The sequence below is a fragment of the Platichthys flesus genome, chromosome 21 (assembly GCF_949316205.1).
Source record: "Platichthys flesus chromosome 21, fPlaFle2.1, whole genome shotgun sequence".
Taxonomy (NCBI): domain Eukaryota; kingdom Metazoa; phylum Chordata; class Actinopteri; order Pleuronectiformes; family Pleuronectidae; genus Platichthys; species Platichthys flesus.
Window position 1 is genome coordinate 174,602 of NC_084965.1, and position 11,773 is coordinate 186,374.

The 11,773-nt window shown below is 51.9% G+C and overlaps 1 protein-coding gene across 5 annotated transcripts; it reads left to right on the forward strand.

Annotated features, from left to right (window-relative positions):
• Window positions 1-271: 271 nt before the first annotated feature.
• Window positions 272-11,450, forward strand: nub1 (negative regulator of ubiquitin-like proteins 1). 5 transcript variants are annotated; one of them, XM_062379650.1, is made up of 15 exons: window positions 272-431; window positions 1,259-1,380; window positions 1,745-1,942; window positions 2,124-2,182; window positions 2,270-2,334; window positions 2,662-2,829; window positions 2,941-3,029; window positions 3,516-3,622; window positions 4,161-4,347; window positions 9,365-9,472; window positions 9,556-9,708; window positions 9,815-9,961; window positions 10,138-10,218; window positions 10,633-10,831; window positions 10,966-11,450. In XM_062379650.1, exons 2-15 carry the CDS (start codon window positions 1,264-1,266, stop codon window positions 11,106-11,108), a joined length of 1,821 nt encoding a protein of 606 aa, XP_062235634.1. In that variant the 5' UTR covers window positions 272-431; window positions 1,259-1,263; the 3' UTR covers window positions 11,109-11,450. The 5 variants fall into 5 exon arrangements, with proteins under 5 accessions (XP_062235634.1, XP_062235637.1, XP_062235636.1 ...); XM_062379653.1 differs by having other exon boundaries at window positions 1,745-1,915; XM_062379652.1 differs by having other exon boundaries at window positions 1,748-1,942.
• The last annotated feature ends 323 nt before the right edge of the window (window positions 11,451-11,773 follow it).

Here is an 11,773-nt window from a genome sequence, read left to right on the forward strand (position 1 = left end):
AGAACAAGTAAAAGATTTATTATGAACACTACGCAGCAAAGGTTATTTATAAATCATTTGTGTGAAGGTCATTATCTGGCTAAAGCTATTCATTCCCCCCCCCCATCTTTATTGTTCAGTTCCAGCTCTAATGCCTCATCACACACACACACACACACACACACAGAGAAGCTCATATTTAAAATCCCAACAACACCTGACTCCAGGTGTGAAGGGAACACTTCACATATGCTACGTAAGATGGATGACGAAACGCGAGACCTCCTCCTGACGTCATCACGTCGGTCCACAGTCTCGAGCTGAAGACGTGACGTTGACGGCGGATCCTCACCACAGACCGTGTATTCATATAGGTTATATATTCGTACATAGTATATTTATATATTCGTATCTATCGCCAGATGTTAGTGGTCTCGTGCTGAAACACGGAGGTAAGTCACAGAAAAACAAACTCAGACGCCATCTTTGTCTGGAGCGAACAGTAACTGCGTCGTTCAGACACAGACTGCTTGTTTGTGTTGTCAAAACGTGCGCGTGTTGTTGTTCATGTCGTGACTCAAATGTTCCGTTCACTGTCTACGTCATAAACGTCACCGTGACTCTGTGTGTATTAACGTCTCTGAGCTGATGCTCCTGTGAACGTGACATGAACTCAGACCGTGAACGTCTCACGGTGCAGCTGAAGCTCTGTGGTGCCTTCACGGAACATCTGTTTACAACAGGGACTCCTACATTTCCCATCATGCATCTGCCACCTTTTCACCCTCTAAATAATTATAATTTTACTCAGTAACACTCAGCTGCGTTACATTAATGAGTGTAATGGAGTATTTTTTTTTTATTTAAAAGGCTTTATTTTATTTTAAAGTCAAAACTATAACAACTGATTATTAAGAATTCATTGTAAAGTAATGACATTTTTTTCATGGTTTCAGTTTCTTTAAACTTCAAAGTAAAATGTTAAGTGCTGATTTCCCATCAGTCAACGAGTAATGATTAAGTACTTATATTTGAATAAAGTATAATAACAACATAATAATAATGTGTGTACGATTTTATGTTCAGTACTTTTACCTGTGAAACGATACATTTTCTTTTATAGTCAACATGTTTCTTTGAGTCTTTAATCGTAGAAAAATCCAATGTGAGCAGTGATTTGGTTTCTCTCCACCTCCTCTCCTCTCCACCTCCTCTCCACCTCCTCCCCACCTCCTCTCCTCTCCACCTCCTTCGTGTTGTTCTGTCCTGTTGTTTCCAGACAGGATGGCGGAGCAGAACACGGAGGCTAAGCTGAAGAACCTGCTGAAGCAGGAGAAGATCCAGCTCTGGAATCCTCCGTACACGGTGGAGGATGAAGGACTCGAGCCGCAGCACGTTCAGGTCGACAGGAAACTCACAGCAACACGCTAACGCCACTGAGCTGCTCAGACTCCACTGTGTGATCACAAGCTATGTAAAAACAGCAATTGATTCATTAAAGGAATTATTAAAAGGTATCATTTTAGAGTAAAACTGCTTATATAAATTCAATGTTAATAAATATCAAAATCCTAACAGATGAAAATGGATGTTATCCATCAAAGTACAATGGAAACATTGAAAGCTTTGTTATTGAAAATAAAAAAACATACATAAATACAAAAAAACAATACATAGTTATATATATACATAATATAACATATTATATTGTCTATATCAGAGTTCACAGTGTTATAAATTATCATGGTGATTTATTTTTTTACAGCAGGAGCTGGCGGAGCGTTTCGCCGCCCTGCTGTTCCTGCCGGTGTCGGAGGTGGGCGGGGCTCTGGAGTCCATCAGAGTTCAGACAGTGAAGAGGAGCAAAGGAAACCAGACGTACAGGGAGACCAACGTGGCCACGCTGGAGCTGCTGCTGCCCAGAAGCAGCAGGAAGGTACGGCTCTGTCCTCCAGCCTCTCAGGTAGACACCAACTGAGACTGTGTAAACAATGTTCTCCTCCTGATTGGTTCTTATCAGTTACAAAACTCAATCCAACATTCACGGCCGCTAAATCCTTCTTAAACCTTTTCAATCAAACATATGAATCTTTATTGTCCCAAACACGTTCTCTAAAATGTGTGTTTGTTTTCAAAATCCAAAGTCAAAGAAGAACTACCTGGAGACAAGGCTGGACGTGTGTGTCCAGGAGGTGGTGGACAGGTACACACACACACACTCACACCCACACACACACACACACACACACAGTGTGCAGCTTTGCTGAGTGTGTTTGTTTCTCTGTCATAGAATCGACCAGGAGTTCGGCCTCAGACACATCAAACTGATCCTGAACGGTAGAACTCTGAGTCCACGTGAGTAAAGATTGATCCCATGTGCTTCATTCATCCCTCAGGGACATTTTTGGGGACTGAAATGCTGTGGACACGTTAGCTTCTATATTTACAAACAAGTTACAAAGCAGCACCAACTCTATTTATTTTGAAATGTTAAATAAAATAAAATATTCCACACACACATAGCACGTAGCACATATTGCGCCATCCCATAATAAAACCCCCAAAAACTGTTGCACATTTCCAGCATCATCAGCAGCATTACACACAAAACTCTTAGATGTTGAATATTGTTTCTGATAATATAAAAATGAGTGAAGCTCATCAATGTGTGTGTCCCGTCAGACGAGCGTCTGGACGAGCAGGGCGTGAAGAACCACAGTAAAGTGATGGTGCTGAAGGTGAGCGATGCCGAGCTGAAGCAACTGATGAGTGAAGAGGAGCAGAGGAGGAACCAACAGAGTGAGAACCTCCAGAGGACGCAGAAGGGCTTCCAGATCCTGTCCGAGAGAGGTGCGTCCAATCGGAGAGAACGTTCTGCTGAGATTAATCTGAGAGAACCTTCTGCCATATGAAGTAAATAATCCTCTGTCCCTCTCTCCTTGATGATCGTTCTCCTCTCAGACGGCAGCGAGGACTCCAGTAACGTTCCGTTCCTGGAGATCGCCGACCAGAAGGGAAACCCGCTGAAGATCCCACACAGGGAGAGGAAGGTACACACCACGTTACTTTACACTTTGAGCTGACACGTTCATCTAAAGTTACACTAAGTGCATCAACCATGAGGAACAACCAGATCAACTGGTAACCAGTGAAGGGAGCGGAGGAGTGTGAGTGACCTCAGGTTAAAGACCAGTGGAGCTGCTGGTTTCTGGATGAGCTGCAGAGGTCCAGGAGGGAGGGGCAGTAGTCTAGGTGTGAGGTGACCAGAGTCTAGACCAGAACCTGGACCAGAACCTTCTGAGTGAGAAGGGGACGTGCTCTCCTGATGTTGTGCAGCATGGCCCTACAGGGACGGGTTGAGGCAGTTATATTGGCAGGAAGGGAGAGTTGACTCATATTCCCAGTTTGTCTCATAGATGTTAACATGGAGCCTCTTCCTCTGTTCCTAACTCAAGAGTCAATTAGAAACTTTGTGATCAGTGAACACACAAACACACACTTCACGTCTGTCTGTGTGTGTCTGTGTGTGTGTGAAGGCTCTGATCCTGGCCATGGGTTTCCATGAGAAAGGTCGTTCTCTGATGAAGAGGAAACAGTATGATGACGCTCTCTGTCACCTGCTGCAGGCCGACCAGCAGTTCAGGTACCCCCATCTGACATCATCACCTCTGACATCATCCTCTCTGACATCATCCTCTCTGACGCCATCATGTGTGACATCATCATGTGTGACATCGTCTGTAGAAAGGTTCTGATTGTCTGGAGGAGAAGTCTGAGGTGTTTCCACTCACAGCGAGTTTAGTCTTAAACAAATCATTTCCAAGATGTCTCTAATATTCTAAAGAAGGAAAAAGGTTAGAAACCACAGGCTCCGCCTCTTCTGACCTTGAGTGACAAACCTGATAGATAACTGTCCACACGTAGCCCCGCCCAACATCTGACAAACCAATCAACAGCTCTAATCATCAATTCAAACATTCATCAAATCAAATCAATTCATCAATTAAACCAAACACACAATGTAAATATGTCCTTTGTGTGTTTAATCATCTTCATACTGTGTGTGTGTGTGTCTGTGTGCGTCTGTGTGTGTGTGTGTGTGTGTCTGTGTTTGTGTGTGTGTGTGTCTGTGTTTGTGTGTGTGTTTGTGTGTGTGTGTGTGTGTGTGTGTGTGTGAGCAGTGTGTGTGGCTCCGCTCTCCTCAGCTCAGTGGATAACTTCTCGGTCCTGCAGCTGGACATCGTGTGGTGCTATCGAGCTCTGGAGGCTCTGGCGTGTCTGGAGGACGGGCGCAGTCGGCTGCAGCAGGCGGAGGACGGCTTCCTGCGGTGCTACGGAGCGCGGCAGGAGCGACTGCTCATGATCAAGGTGACTCGCTGCAGGACGCTACTCAAATACTTTGGTTTGACTGCTTTGTTCGGGTTTACTGCAAATGAATAAAAGAGTTGTGACAGTTTGGAGCTGTGGTTTTATCAGAGTCATCAACACATCAGGGTCCACACGAATCATAACAAGGTGGTCTCTCTACAGAGCACCTCCTCTTCCTCTGCTCAGCCACTCACCTGGTCAGCTCCTCTGAGCACCTCCTCTTCCTCTGCTCAGCCACTCACCTGGTCAGCTCCTCTGAGCACCTCCTCTTCCTCTGCTCAGCCACTCACCTGGTCAGCTCCTCTGAGCACCTCCTCTTCCTCTGCTCAGCCACTCACCTGGTCAGCTCCTCTGAGCACCTCCTCTTCCTCTGCTCAGCCACTCACCTGGTCAGCTCCTCTGAGCACCTCCTCTTCCTCTGCTCAGCCACTCACCTGGTCAGCTCCTCTGAGCACCTCCTCTTCCTCTGCTCAGCCACTCACCTGGTCAGCTCCTCTGAGCACCTCCTCTTCCTCTGCTCAGCCACTCACCTGGTCAGCTCCTCTGAGCACCTCCTCTTCCTCTGCTCAGCCACTCACCTGGTCAGCTCCTCTGAGCACCTCCTCTTCCTCTGCTCAGCCACTCACCTGGTCAGCTCCTCGGAGCACCTGCTCTTCCTCTGCTCAGCCACTCACCTGGTCAGCTCCTCTGAGCACCTCCTCTTCCTCTGCTCAGCCACTCACCTGGTCAGCTCCTCTGAGCACCTCCTCTTCCTCTGCTCAGCCACTCACCTGGTCAGCTCCTCTGAGCACCTCCTCTTCCTCTGCTCAGCCACTCACCTGGTCAGCTCCTCTGAGCACCTCCTCTTCCTCTGCTCAGCCACTCACCTGGTCAGCTCCTCTGAGCACCTCCTCTTCCTCTGCTCAGCCACTCACCTGGTCAGCTCCTCTGAGCACCTCCTCTTCCTCTGCTCAGCCACTCACCTGGTCAGCTCCTCTGAGCACCTCCTCTTCCTCTGCTCAGCCACTCACCTGGTCAGCTCCTCTGAGCACCTCCTCTTCCTCTGCTCAGCCACTCACCTGGTCAGCTCCTCGGAGCACCTGCTCTTCCTCTGCTCAGCCACTCACCTGGTCAGCTCCTCTGAGCACCTCCTCTTCCTCTGCTCAGCCACTCACCTGGTCAGCTCCTCTGAGCACCTCCTCTTCCTCTGCTCAGCCACTCACCTGGTCAGCTCCTCTGAGCACCTCCTCTTCCTCTGCTCAGCCACTCACCTGGTCAGCTCCTCTGAGCACCTCCTCTTCCTCTGCTCAGCCACTCACCTGGTCAGCTCCTCTGAGCACCTCCTCTTCCTCTGCTCAGCCACTCACCTGGTCAGCTCCTCTGAGCACCTCCTCTTCCTCTGCTCAGCCACTCACCTGGTCAGCTCCTCTGAGCACCTCCTCTTCCTCTGCTCAGCCACTCACCTGGTCAGCTCCTCTGAGCACCTCCTCTTCCTCTGCTCAGCCACTCACCTGGTCAGCTCCTCTGAGCACCTCCTCTTCCTCTGCTCAGCCACTCACCTGGTCAGCTCCTCTGAGCACCTCCTCTTCCTCTGCTCAGCCACTCACCTGGTCAGCTCCTCTGAGCACCTCCTCTTCCTCTGCTCAGCCACTCACCTGGTCAGCTCCTCTGAGCACCTCCTCTTCCTCTGCTCAGCCACTCACCTGGTCAGCTCCTCTGAACACCTCCTCATCCTCTGCTCAGCCACTCACCTGGTCAGCTCCTCTGAGCACCTCCTCTTCCTCTGCTCAGCCACTCACCTGGTCAGCTCCTCTGAGCACCTCCTCTTCCTCTGCTCAGCCACTCACCTGGTCAGCTCCTCTGAGCACCTCCTCTTCCTCTGCTCAGCCACTCACCTGGTCAGCTCCTCTGAGCACCTCCTCTTCCTCTGCTCAGCCACTCACCTGGTCAGCTCCTCTGAGCACCTCCTCTTCCTCTGCTCAGCCACTCACCTGGTCAGCTCCTCTGAGCACCTCCTCTTCCTCTGCTCAGCCACTCACCTGGTCAGCTCCTCTGAGCACCTCCTCTTCCTCTGCTCAGCCACTCACCTGGTCAGCTCCTCTGAGCACCTCCTCTTCCTCTGCTCAGCCACTCACCTGGTCAGCTCCTCTGAGCACCTCCTCTTCCTCTGCTCAGCCACTCACCTGGTCAGCTCCTCTGAGCACCTCCTCTTCCTCTGCTCAGCCACTCACCTGGTCAGCTCCTCTGAACACCTCCTCTTCCTCTGCTCAGCCACTCACCTGGTCAGCTCCTCTGAGCACCTCCTCTTCCTCTGCTCAGCCACTCACCTGGTCAGCTCCTCTGAGCACCTCCTCTTCCTCTGCTCAGCCACTCACCTGGTCAGCTCCTCTGAGCACCTCCTCTTCCTCTGCTCAGCCACTCACCTGGTCAGCTCCTCTGAGCACCTCCTCTTCCTCTGCTCAGCCACTCACCTGGTCAGCTCCTCTGAGCACCTCCTCTTCCTCTGCTCAGCCACTCACCTGGTCAGCTCCTCTGAGCACCTCCTCTTCCTCTGCTCAGCCACTCACCTGGTCAGCTCCTCTGAGCACCTCCTCTTCCTCTGCTCAGCCACTCACCTGGTCAGCTCCTCTGAGCACCTCCTCTTCCTCTGCTCAGCCACTCACCTGGTCAGCTCCTCTGAGCACCTCCTCTTCCTCTGCTCAGCCACTCACCTGGTCAGCTCCTCTGAGCACCTCCTCTTCCTCTGCTCAGCCACTCACCTGGTCAGCTCCTCTGAGCACCTCCTCTTCCTCTGCTCAGCCACTCACCTGGTCAGCTCCTCTGAGCACCTCCTCTTCCTCTGCTCAGCCACTCACCTGGTCAGCTCCTCTGAGCACCTCCTCTTCCTCTGCTCAGCCACTCACCTGGTCAGCTCCTCTGAGCACCTCCTCTTCCTCTGCTCAGCCACTCACCTGGTCAGCTCCTCTGAGCACCTCCTCTTCCTCTGCTCAGCCACTCACCTGGTCAGCTCCTCTGAGCACCTCCTCTTCCTCTGCTCAGCCACTCACCTGGTCAGCTCCTCTGAGCACCTCCTCTTCCTCTGCTCAGCCACTCACCTGGTCAGCTCCTCGGAGCACCTCCTCTTCCTCTGCTCAGCCACTCACCTGGTCAGCTCCTCTGAGCACCTCCTCTTCCTCTGCTCAGCCACTCACCTGGTCAGCTCCTCTGAGCACCTCCTCTTCCTCTGCTCAGCCACTCACCTGGTCAGCTCCTCTGAGCACCTCCTCTTCCTCTGCTCAGCCACTCACCTGGTCAGCTCCTCTGAGCACCTCCTCTTCCTCTGCTCAGCCACTCACCTGGTCAGCTCCTCTGAGCACCTCCTCTTCCTCTGCTCAGCCACTCACCTGGTCAGCTCCTCGGAGCACCTGCTCTTCCTCTGCTCAGCCACTCACCTGGTCAGCTCCTCTGAGCACCTCCTCTTCCTCTGCTCAGCCACTCACCTGGTCAGCTCCTCTGAGCACCTCCTCTTCCTCTGCTCAGCCACTCACCTGGTCAGCTCCTCTGAGCACCTCCTCTTCCTCTGCTCAGCCACTCACCTGGTCAGCTCCTCGGAGCACCTGCTCTTCCTCTGCTCAGCCACTCACCTGGTCAGCTCCTCTGAGCACCTCCTCTTCCTCTGCTCAGCCACTCACCTGGTCAGCTCCTCTGAGCACCTCCTCTTCCTCTGCTCAGCCACTCACCTGGTCAGCTCCTCTGAGCACCTCCTCTTCCTCTGCTCAGCCACTCACCTGGTCAGCTCCTCTGAGCACCTCCTCTTCCTCTGCTCAGCCACTCACCTGGTCAGCTCCTCTGAGCACCTCCTCTTCCTCTGCTCAGCCACTCACCTGGTCAGCTCCTCTGAGCACCTCCTCTTCCTCTGCTCAGCCACTCACCTGGTCAGCTCCTCTGAGCACCTCCTCTTCCTCTGCTCAGCCACTCACCTGGTCAGCTCCTCTGAGCACCTCCTCTTCCTCTGCTCAGCCACTCACCTGGTCAGCTCCTCTGAGCACCTCCTCTTCCTCTGCTCAGCCACTCACCTGGTCAGCTCCTCTGAGCACCTCCTCTTCCTCTGCTCAGCCACTCACCTGGTCAGCTCCTCTGAGCACCTCCTCTTCCTCTGCTCAGCCACTCACCTGGTCAGCTCCTCTGAGCACCTCCTCTTCCTCTGCTCAGCCACTCACCTGGTCAGCTCCTCTGAGCACCTCCTCTTCCTCTGCTCAGCCACTCACCTGGTCAGCTCCTCGGAGCACCTCCTCTTCCTCTGCTCAGCCACTCACCTGGTCAGCTCCTCTGAGCACCTCCTCTTCCTCTGCTCAGCCACTCACCTGGTCAGCTCCTCTGAGCACCTCCTCTTCCTCTGCTCAGCCACTCACCTGGTCAGCTCCTCTGAGCACCTCCTCTTCCTCTGCTCAGCCACTCACCTGGTCAGCTCCTCTGAGCACCTCCTCTTCCTCTGCTCAGCCACTCACCTGGTCAGCTCCTCTGAGCACCTCCTCTTCCTCTGCTCAGCCACTCACCTGGTCAGCTCCTCTGAGCACCTCCTCTTCCTCTGCTCAGCCACTCACCTGGTCAGCTCCTCTGAGCACCTCCTCTTCCTCTGCTCAGCCACTCACCTGGTCAGCTCCTCTGAGCACCTCCTCTTCCTCTGCTCAGCCACTCACCTGGTCAGCTCCTCTGAGCACCTCCTCTTCCTCTGCTCAGCCACTCACCTGGTCAGCTCCTCGGAGCACCTGCTCTTCCTCTGCTCAGCCACTCACCTGGTCAGCTCCTCTGAGCACCTCCTCTTCCTCTGCTCAGCCACTCACCTGGTCAGCTCCATCACCAGCGTGCAATGCATCCTGGGACATGTTGTCCTGGGAGGGATCTGCTCATGGAGCGGTGCTCGGGAACGAAGGGATGCATTTGAAGTGGGACAGTGTGGCTGCTCAGCTGTGATGCAATTGGTCTTCATCTTTGCTAGAGGAGATAATTTATCATCACTCGACTGTGTGTGTGTGTGTGTGTGTGTGTGTCTCATCAGGGTAACACAGGCAGAGAGGAGGTGTTGTTTCTCCGGTTGTACCTCCTCCAGAGTCTCCTCTCCTACATCGAAGGAAACGACATTCAGGCGCGACACCAGCTGACCAAAGTGAGTTCAGCGTGTGAAGGAGCGCTTGTTTTTCACAGCAGCAGCTCATCAGAACCTGAACGTGTCTGAACCGGTGTTTTCAGGTGGAGTCTCTGTTCAGTCATTTGTGTCTGGACTCAGAGAAAATGGCTCAGCTGATGGCGCTGGGCTTCTCGGAGAGAGAAGCTCGACTGGGGCTCCGAGCCTGTCAGGGCGACCTGCCGGAGGCCGCCATCCACATCAGCACCCGCAGACAGGTGACCCCTGACCCTGGAACTTACAGGTCAAGGCTTTAGGCTCTGGATCTGGTGTGTCTTTGGATCCATGATGATTCTCTTCATTTTTAATTTGTGTGTTTCCCAGGAGCGAGAGGAGCTGAAGCAGAGGGAGAGGCAGAAGAGGAGCAGGAGGACGGAGGACATCTCTGCCCTGGCCGAGCTGGGATACTCCAGGAGAGACGCTGCCCGGGCGCTGCACCGCGCGGACGGAGACGTGAACAAGGCGTGTGAGGTCAGCTTCCTTTGTGAATGAATCTTCTGAGGAGACCTTTTGATAACTTTAATAGATGAAGGGCCGACCAGTGCGTGATTTCTCCTTATGGTCAGCAGCCCACCATCTTGTGTGTATAAACATTCTGCCTCGTGATGTTGGACACCAACGCTTTTCTGCTTCTGGGCCATCTCCAGATCCTCCAGGACGCCAGTCAGGCTGCTCAGGCGACCAATGACAGCAGAGGGGGGGTGGCGAGTCCAGAGAAGGTGGAGCAGGTACGTCACAGCAGCTCGTTCTCAAACAGACTTCAGTGATTCACAGCCAATGATTCCACTAAGACACACTGGTTCCTCTTGATTGGTTCTTATCAGTCACATGACTCGACTTCCTGCGTTGAATACAAAGCGTCGCTCACACTTCCTGTCAGTAACAGCTTCACCTCGTTGTCGCTCAGAGAAAAGAATAATCACAATCTACTTCCTGTTTATATGGATCGTGATCACATGACCAGTGTGGTGTATGGTCATGTGACATGTGTTTAAGTTGTGGACAGAGATTGTTATGAAAGTGAAAATGAAAAATGAAGTGACTTCATCTCCACGTCTCAGTTTCTGTATGTCCAGAAACACAAACCTCAGATGTGAAGTAAGAGCTGTGACCTCTGACCTCTGACATGTGTGTCTCTGCAGTTGTTGTACTTGGGTTTCGAGAGGGACGCGTCTGAAGCAGCTCTCACTCTGATGGATGGAGATGTCCAATCAGCTGCTCAGTTCCTGCTGGACAACCAGGGTGTCCTCTCCCCGCCCTCCTCCTCCCCCTCCACAGAGGAGCCCAGCACCTCCTCCTCCACCTCCACAGAGGAGCCCAGCACCTCCTCCAGCACAATAGGTAAAACAGGCCTGTCCTGCTGATCCCAGCTCAGTCTCCCAGAGCAGAGCCAGCTGTTAGCTGTTAGCTCTTCAGTCGTGTGACGTTTGAATGACACAGATCAAAGTGTTCCTGATGAGAGGAGTTTGTTTCAGAGGACGAGGAGCTGGTGAGTGAAGTGCTGGAGGATCTGTCTCGTCACGAGGAGGATTATCTGGACCTGACGCTGGAGGAGGAGAGCGAGCTCATCAACACCATGAAGACGTTCCTGAGCCGAGGGGCCGCACACACCATGTGACGCACACAGACACACTAACAGTGCGTTTTCTCCTGCTTCATTCTGACAGAGATCTTGAGATTGTGGCCCCTCTTCTGATTTCATGTGTTTCAATGTTTGGTTTGAGGGAAGCCACAGAATCATGAACACAAATTATATTTACAACTTGACAAATCTGCACTAGTTAAACAAAGCAGCGCTCTTCAGGGAGAAGAAGCTCATATTTTTTGATAAATCAAAGGATCAACTTGTGTTTTCTTTTAAAAAAATCTGCTGATTTAAAGAGAAAGTTCGTGTTTGGGAAAGTTTGTATTTTCTGTTGAAGAAGAAGAAACACTTATTTAAATAAAATGTTCATGTTGAGTTTCATTTTGATTGAGCCAATAAACATTTGAATGTTCTTTATATAAAGAAAATAAATAACTGTATATAAAGATGATGAGTGTTTCTATATAAAGACAACATGTCTGAACATCTGCTTAATTCATCATGTCACCCCGGGGGAAGTGGAGGATTATACATGGAGCTGGTTTCAGCTCCTGTTGGAAGAAGCAGCTTTATGTCAGCTGTGTGGAGGTGCTGGAGTCCAGGAGACGAGGAGGACTGAGGAGTCCAGGAGACCAGGAGGACTGAGGAGACCAGCGGGACTGAGGACTCCAGGAGACCAGGAGGACTGAGGAGTCCAG